Source organism: Psittacula echo (genome assembly GCF_963264785.1).
Source record: "Psittacula echo genome assembly, chromosome: 2".
Lineage (NCBI taxonomy): Eukaryota > Metazoa > Chordata > Aves > Psittaciformes > Psittacidae > Psittacula > Psittacula echo.
In genome coordinates, this window is record NC_137737.1 from 113,838,242 (window position 1) to 113,846,668 (window position 8,427).

The 8,427-nt window shown below is 49.5% G+C and overlaps 1 protein-coding gene across 1 annotated transcript in view; it reads right to left on the reverse strand.

Annotated features, from left to right (window-relative positions):
* CDH2 (cadherin 2) overlaps nt 1–5,089 on the reverse strand; it is a gene marked incomplete at both ends in the record, with an annotated part of 117,556 nt that extends 112,467 nt beyond the window's left edge. The window contains one exon of the mRNA XM_080611755.1: nt 5,015–5,089. Within this exon, the coding sequence (XP_080467881.1) occupies nt 5,015–5,089 (75 nt within the window). The remainder of the gene's footprint in view (nt 1–5,014) is intronic.
* Nucleotides 5,090–8,427: the final 3,338 nt, after the last annotated feature.

The window sequence follows — 8,427 nt, forward strand, 5'->3', positions numbered from 1 at the left end:
TAGGCCAACCAGCTAGTCTCAGCTTGATGATAGATGAGAAGTGCTGTTCTAATTACCATTGCTACTGCAGAAGATGTTACATATTCCTTCTGCTTTCATCACTCTCCACTCCTGATACATCTCACTGCATCTTATGCACAACTAGTGCCACTGCGTTAGTGGAAGCACACAATCTATTCAGTAAAGACACTACAGGCTCCTGCTGTGCTTTATAATAAAAAGTAATTTAAACTAAAAATGCCACGGAACATTACAGGTTGCATAGCCTTTGGGGAACACACTCATGTTTTGTACGTGTACATTGTTTGAAATAAATTAAATTCTCATCCTAATGGGAGCACTGGTGAACTACTGAAACTACTGCAAGTTTTCTAAACTTTTTTTTTTTTTTTTCTTTTTTGGTTAACCTAAAAAGCATTTTCAAAAACAGTGAGAGACAGACAGAGTTTAACTGATAAATGATCCTCTTGCTCAGGCAAGAAAAGCTATTCAACAATTCCTGTTCCTTCCCACATGACAAAAAGCCCCTTACACAAGACTGTCTGTGTTGAGTAAAAACAACTTTACTCACAGCTTCCTCAAGCTATTTTTAAATATATACATGCACTTCCATCACAATTAAATTGTCTTATGCATTACAGTGTTCAGTTATTTTTAAAAAACTAATAAATAAAAATTATTGACATACAAGCGTCACTGAAACTAAATCGAGACGGAACATGACAGGACAGTGATGTTTCTGGGAGCTCCTCCAATTTTGGGGAGCAAAAAGAAAACTAATAGATGGGAGGGTTTTGAATTATGCACTCTTGACTAGATGTAGTTTAAAAAAACAATCATTTGAGGCAATACTTTAAAAACTGGTATCATAAAAACTATACATTAATCTTTCTAGAACATTAAGCTGCATACCTAGGAAGCAGTACTATGCACAAAGACAGAGCACAGCAGGCAGCTTTCTAGAAAACACAGTGTTTATTAAAAATATGTAAATTGGAAATACATGAGAACATATACCTTGTTATATAAGCAATATATACATTTCTGGGCTTGCTACAGTATCTGCTCAGATAATCAGAACTTGTTTAATACACAAAATTATCTCCTGTTTTGTCAATCGATGATTTAATTTTCAAAAATTCATTTTTGACCTTATCTGTCCTAAAATAGGTGTAAAAAGCAGTTAAAAAATAAAGTATTTTCATAACAAATATTTAAATAAAATGCCCACTCTACTAACTAAAGAGATATTTCTAGTTTTTTTCCTTTCGTTCTGCAATTATCTGAATCTTGAGAATGCATCAGTGGTATCAGTATCACTTAGACCAGCCAGACAAGGATTAGAGGGATCTCTGCTGCAATATCCCGCCACATTTAACTTTTCAGATAGATTCTTTGAAGACAAAGCAAAACCAGGATATAAAGATCTATATCCAAGAAGGCTGAGGCACTCACGTAACTGTCCTGTTCTGGGGCTTATACAATGTGTTATAAAATGCATTAAATTCACTGAAAGGAGTTGATGTTGGAGTCCAACTTGCTAAAAAAGAGACACTCTGAATCTCATTTTTTGTGCTTACACAATCATGTATTTACTGTATTACTTAAAATAGACTAATTTTTTTTTTTTAGTAATAGTCTTAAGACACAGGTGTATGAGACAGAAGTCACACCCACAACAGGAGATCTCACTGCCACTTCTGCACAAAACCGCATTTATATGCTTCACCCCAATTCTGCCAGCGACTACCTCTGGGAGTGATTACTAGAGGGGGCAGCTGGCAGGAAATGCCACTGCTGGATTCTGAGCAGAGGCAGCTTAACATGAGTGTCATTTAGGGTAGTAGCTTTATCACCTGGATAGATTCGCTAAGACCTGGAATAAGAACAAAACTGCCTGCAGAGGATAATAACTTACATCCTCTGTCATCGTAATTCAAATTCAAACCAGTCACCTAGGCATGAAAGGCTCCAAAACTGCTTTACTGCTTACTTGTTTCTGACTTAAAAATGGACAACACCCACAGAGTGTTCCAATCACCTTACACATTAAAAAAAAAAAAAAAATAGATTTACTTCCTTTTTGAGCACTTCATTTCTATTCCTCTTTTCAGTTCGTTTCTAACTAACAGCAGTTTCATTCCTGTAGCTTTGCCATTCCTTCTTTAACCCTGTTGTCATCCCAGTTCCAAAAACTGCAACTATTGTTTTGGCCAGAGAAGCAAGCCTGGCTCCTTTCATCCTCTCTTCTGTCAGGTTTTTTCACATACTTCTAGACTCACACCGATTTGTTAACCAGCAAAACAAAGTGCAGTTTTCATTCGCTTAAAGTCTCACGCAGGTTACATATTGGCAAAAATCTAAAGCCCTATTTCCTGTACCTAAACAGCTCCTACAGATCTGCCTTAAAACCTGCTTCCAGTTACGATCTTCCAAGTAATTCCATGACAGCTTTCCTACATCACTGGTGAATAACGAAGTGATCAGCAACTCCAGAAAATAAAGGTAGATAGCTCCTTTATGAAGTTGCAGAGAAGGAAAACTAAGCAGAAAGGTTCAACATTTCAAAAGAACTCGATACAGACAACCTCTTACAAGCCAAAAGCAGTAGGTATGACGACCGGGAAAAAGAAAAGTTAGCACTGCACCCAGCTTGTGAAGGTTCTTTGCAGTACGCATGAAAGAAGGGGAAGGGGCGGGGGGGGGGGGGGGGGGGGGGGGAGGAAGGGAAGGGAAAGGCAAAATGAAAGTGTTGTACAGATGCAGGTCCATAAATCTGATTTCATACCCAAGTTCCAATTTTGTTACACACTATTAAAAATCAACCCTAACCTGATTTAATGGATACCCAAACAAGGGGGAAATTGGATTCCCCAACCGTAACGTGCCAGTGACACAGAGTGATACATAAAAGCAATATGGCTAGTTCCTGTCCTTAATTCATAGCTTGTGCTTCAATTTTAAACCTGCAGGGGGGGGGGGGGGGGGGGGGGGAAACAAAGAAAAAAAGCTTACTGAAGAATTTGTGCTTTAAAGATTTATTGAGATCAGAAGACTAAACAGAACTCGAAGGACATACAATAAACAACATAAGGACTTGGGGGGGTGGGGGAGAGAAAGAAAAGCTTCACATATAGATCTGCTGATACACGAGCATTTAGAAAAGAGGGGAAAAAGGGGGGGGAACAAACCCAAGTGAAAATTAACCAGTACAAAAAACAGGGAAAAAAAAAAAAAAAAGAAAAAACAAAACCCAAACCCACCCCAAACGCATCCCCAAAACAACAGCAGCCTGTAAGTGGCACACCGCAAGTTTCTGAGCAGGAGGGTGGCCGCTTTCACATGAATTCGCTCATGCCCAACCCGACACTCCGTGTCACGCCAGCCAGCCCCGTGTCCGCCTAAGACTCAAGGAAAAATCCGCGGCTGCCGTGGAGCAGCGCTTCAGCACCTCGCTCGCCTGGTGCAAGTCATCATGCCCTAAGAGCGGCTCAGACATTGCGGGGAAGGAGGGCTCGATCGACCGGGGACCCCGTGAGCAGACGGAGGGTGACAGAAGCGGCGGAAGAGGCGACGGGAGGACGAGGGGACTCCTCTGCCCCCGCCGAGGCGGAGCGGGTGGCTGCACCATGGACAGTGGCTGCCGCCCGCCACCTCCCCCTGCCCTGCGCCAGTCACTCCTGCGGGAGGTCGCCGGGGCCTCCCCAGCGACCCGTCCCCGCCGCCGGCCTCGCCTCAACCCGCTCCCCCGGCCCTCCAGAAATGCCCCAACCGTAAATACCATTAAGAGGCGATGATCTGCGCCATCTGTCCCTCAGACTTACCGCCTTCTCCACCCCCGGCGCCGCGCTAGATACGAGCTCAGCGAGCACAAAGCGGGAGGGGAACTCACTGCCACCTTGCCCACCTATCCCAGGCCTCTGCTGGGGGTTCCCTCGGCTCCGAGCTCGCTCCGGACACCCCGCGCCGCTCGAGAGGAGACCAGCCCAACCATCACCCGGCAGGCACTGCCCTCGCTGCCCCAACCGGGATCCATTTTGTCGTCTCCCCATCCTCCCCGCAGCAGGGTCCCGTCAGTGCCATCTCTGCCCAGCGGCCCCTCGCAGCGGCACTGGCCGGCAGACCCCTACTTTCTGCACTGAGAGAGACACCCCCCTTTTTCCCAGCCAGACCGGGGCACCTCGGGAGCCGGTGCCCAATGCTGCCCCCGCGTCCCGAGACTGCGTGCCCGGGACCCCCTCCGCTCGGAGCAGGCGGGGAGCCCGCCGGGGGGAGGCAGCAGCAGGACTTTGATAATAATAAATTAAACACTTCGGAGCCCGAGCCCGTCCCAGTGGAAATTCCCGTTAACGAGAGGGGGTGGGGAAGCCCAGTGCCCAGGCGGAGGCTGATTAAATTCTTCCTGGGAAAGGATTAGCGGGCACGGGAGCAGGCGCGGCGCGGCACGCAGGGCCCCGGCCGCGTCAGGAGGGGCGCGGCGGCTGCTGCTTCTGCCCAGCACCTCCGGGATCCCTCTCCACGCCGGGAGGAGGGATGTCCGCCCCGTCCCCCTGCTCCGTTACTTTGTTCCCCGCGCTCACTGCGGGGCCGAGGTCCCATCCTCTCGCCGGCGGAGCGGCTACCGGACAGCCCCCCCCGCCTTTCCTCTCGTTCTCCGGCACCTGCTCTCCCGGGAGCGAGGGGGAAATCCGCGTTCCCTCAGCAGCGGCGCCGCCGCCGCCACCCCTCCCGGCCCGGGGACCCCCTGTCTTCTTCAGTCGGCCCCGAGCGCGGCTCCCGCGCCGGGGCTGTCCCCGAGCAGGTGGCTCCGAGCGAGCGGTCACAAGCCACCCCGGCTGCAGGGGTCGGGAAAGCTGCCGCCCTCCCGGACCCCCTCCCCGAGATCTCCACCTCGGCGGCGGAGCCCTCTTCTACACCCCCTCTCCCCCCGGCTTTCCCGCCTTCCCCGGGCATCGGTGCCCGCAGGGGAACAAAGAGACGCAACCCGGCCCCGCTCCCCGCCGGCGGTGCTTACCTGCTGTAGGGCCGCCAGCAGCATCAGCGCCAGCGGCGGCAAGATCCGCGGCGGCGTTCCCGTTACCCGGCACATGGAGACGAGGAGGGGCGGCGGCAGGGCGGCCCCCAGCAGTTCCGGAGCGCGGCTAGAGCCCGCGGAGCGGGGCGAGGGGAGCAGCGGGGAGGGTCGGACAGCGGCAGCTGCCGGGAGCTGCGGACGGCGTGTGCCCCGCCTGCCGGAGCCGGCTGCTGCTCTAGCTCATGGGCAGCGATGCAGCGGGGGAAGAGACAGACGGAGAGAGCGAGGGGCGGAGGATGGGTGAAACTCGGCCCTGGGTCAGGCTGCTTTTCTCTCTGCCGAGCCCCCTCCGCGGTGCAGAGAGTGGGCAGGGAAGAGGAGGAGGATGGGTGAACAAAAGGCTGGGAGATAAGAAAGAAGTAGTCGCTGCTTCTGCTGTGAGGCCGGTGCGGCGGCTCCCCTCAGCTGTCTGCCTTCCCCACGCGTGAATCAGTGCCCGCCTCGCTCCTCCCGCCGGTGCCCCCCAGCGAGCTCGGGCAGGCTGCTCCTCTCAGCGCCTCAGCCCGGGCACGCCAGCACCGCCGCTGCGCCGGCCCCAGCCCTGCTGCATGCTCGCCCCGCACTTTCTCTCTCCCTCTTTCTTCTCCTCCCTCCACCCCTCCCCCTGCAGGCAAAACCCTCCGCTGAAGCACAATGATAACAATACCCCAGCAGCCTCTGTCTGCCGTGCGCCTAGTGTACGCGCTCGCACGGTGCCTGCCTGCTGTTGGCAGCTCCCCCTCCGCCTCCCGTCGCTCCCTGCCGGCCGCACGGCCAATGGGAAGGGAACAGCACGGCGAGCGCTGGGGATCGGTGCTGCCCGCTAGTAGTAGTGTCCCTGCTGGCTTCCCTGAGGGCCAGCTCTGGGGAATAAATTCCAAATTCCAACCCACCAACTTGGTGTGAAGCAATTGTTTGGGGGGCAAGGAGAGAACTTCCTGGGGAGGGAAGGAAGGAAGGAGAGAGGGATTGCCCCTTCCCCGCCGCGCTCGGTAAGGGCCGGCCGGTGCAACGAGAAGCTGCGGGGGGGCGGCGGTGCCCAGGCCGGGGGCTGCGGGATGCCTCTGCACGGCACCCCGGTGCTGGCTTATCGGCAAAGTTTCGCTCAGCTGTTACTGCTTAGCAGGTTACCTCCCACAGCCCTTCAGTTTTTATTCCTCCCTCTGTTTTTTTCCAAGCTACCTGCTGAATTTTATCCGCAAATGTTTTCAGCAGCTTGGGGTTGCGGTCCAAAAAATCTCAGCGCGCCTAACGGAACTTGGGAGTGTTGCTGAGCAGAACAGTTACAGAAGCAAGTATCAGTGCTGGGTCATTTGCAGAGCTGGCAAATACCTTCTCTCGCCCACAAGTCATTCGGTGAAGTTGTTTTTGTGTCCACACCTCAGAGCTCCCATCCTGGGACATAGTAAAGCGAAAATTTGTAGGCATTGGCTCCTAGACAATCTCATGAAATGTTGATTCAAAACGGTGCGTTATTATTTTAAAGCATCTTATTTTTACATTTGAAAGTGCAAGAAAAATCTTTTTTTTTTTTTTTTTCCTGCTTAAGAAAATAATGCAAAACGCCATGCTCGTGTTTTGAAAGGAAACAGCGGATTTGCTTTTATATTTTATCGGGGAAAGGCGGGGTAAGTACTTGTTCGCACGATGCTAATTTCATTAGCTTCAAAATTGAAAATACTGGTCGCTTGCGAGCTGCGATGCAGCTGTTTATTCAAGTCGGGGGAGAGCAAGTAGCGGCGGCGGAGATGCGTGACCACCAAGACCAGGATCGCGCATCCCGCCGCCTCCGTGGGGCAGGACAGGACAGAACAGGCCGCGAGGAGGGTGGGCACCTCCTGCAAGTCTTAACAGCCAGATGAGACCCATCCGAGGACAGGCAGCCCCAGCTAGAAAAACAACCCCCCCCATGCATTCCCCCCCCTTCCCACGCCCGCTTTAAAGCCTCTGAAACTGTACTGAAGCCAGTTGTGAAGAACAATAAATGAGGAAAACAAGGTCTGTTAATGAGTTTCTGGATTAAAATTTAGCCTAGGATTTAAAAAAAAAAAAAAAAAATAGAGAAAGTAAGAAGGGCACAGCTGATGTTTATATCCTGTTACAAGGAAGAGTTTGCACCTGACAGAGCATGTGTTCAGTCTCTTTAGCAATTCTAATACCTTTGTGTGGATTTGCTTATGAAACGGTGACTTTCCCTGAGTAAAAGATTCCTGTTTGCATTTTCAGGTAGGCAGACATAATATTAAAATTCACTAATGATTATACGGCAGCATTTATTCACTCTCACAAGTGTTCTGCAAAATGCAAAGCACACAATATAAACAACTCCATAAGCCAACTGTCCAATGAGAGTAATTACCTATCATCTAAATGAGCCTGGCTCCTCATATCCCTCAACTCATCCATCCCTAAAGGCCTGAAAAAAATAAAAGGCTCGGCAGCATATCTGGAAGGTTACCAGATCTGAGCTCTGGCTGATGCTTCTTACAGTTCTGATGCTGCCTTTAAATTTACTTAGCAGAAATAGTAACACTGGCAGAAAAATTGCTCTTGCCAACATGATTTTACTGAGTCTTTTAGCTTTGAACAAGGTTCTGTCAAGCAGTTGGCTTCCCTTGTTTACATGGTTGTAACTAAAAGTTTCCTCCAGCTTACAGAGTTTCCTGGTTCTAGGTACTGTGATAAAGAGGAGCTAAGAGAGCAGGGGTGGGTTATACCTTTTGAGATAGATATAATTTGCACTTCGTCTTGTTGTGGGTGAGAGGCATACACGTGGGAGAGCAGAGGAGAAACTTGTACATTGCTTCCAGACATGGATGATTCCTCAGGGCTTATGCTATTCATCTGTAGCTTAAGCCCAAGAAATCAGCATGCATTTTTTATTTTTTTTTTCTTTTATTTCCCCCAGAAATATTCTAGCATTAAGTAGGCATAGGTGGAGAGGCATTGGTAGAACTGCTACTAGATTGAGATTGCCAACCCTTGTCATGTGTACCATGCAAAAGACAACGAATTCCTGGCCAAGATTCAGACAAGTGAACTCAAAGGGTTTATCTCATAACTCGGCTACAGGTTGCATTTTTGAGTGTGTTTTAAGTAGTATAAAAATAATGGACATAAGTTCACGTTCAACCTAGGAGATCTCAAGGGCTTCCAGAAAAACCTTGTTAAAATTCCATGATTAAGTTGAGGAGAGGATTAGAGTAATTCCCATGTTAGCCATGGAGTTGAACCTCTCTTTCAACTTGTCCAAATTAATTTTTGTTTCTCGGGTTCATAAAAATTCTGTAAAAAGTGAATGTTTTCAATTTGGAACATACTAGATTGCTCATGGCTTCAAATATTTTGGAGAAGAAAAAAAAAAAAAAAAGACC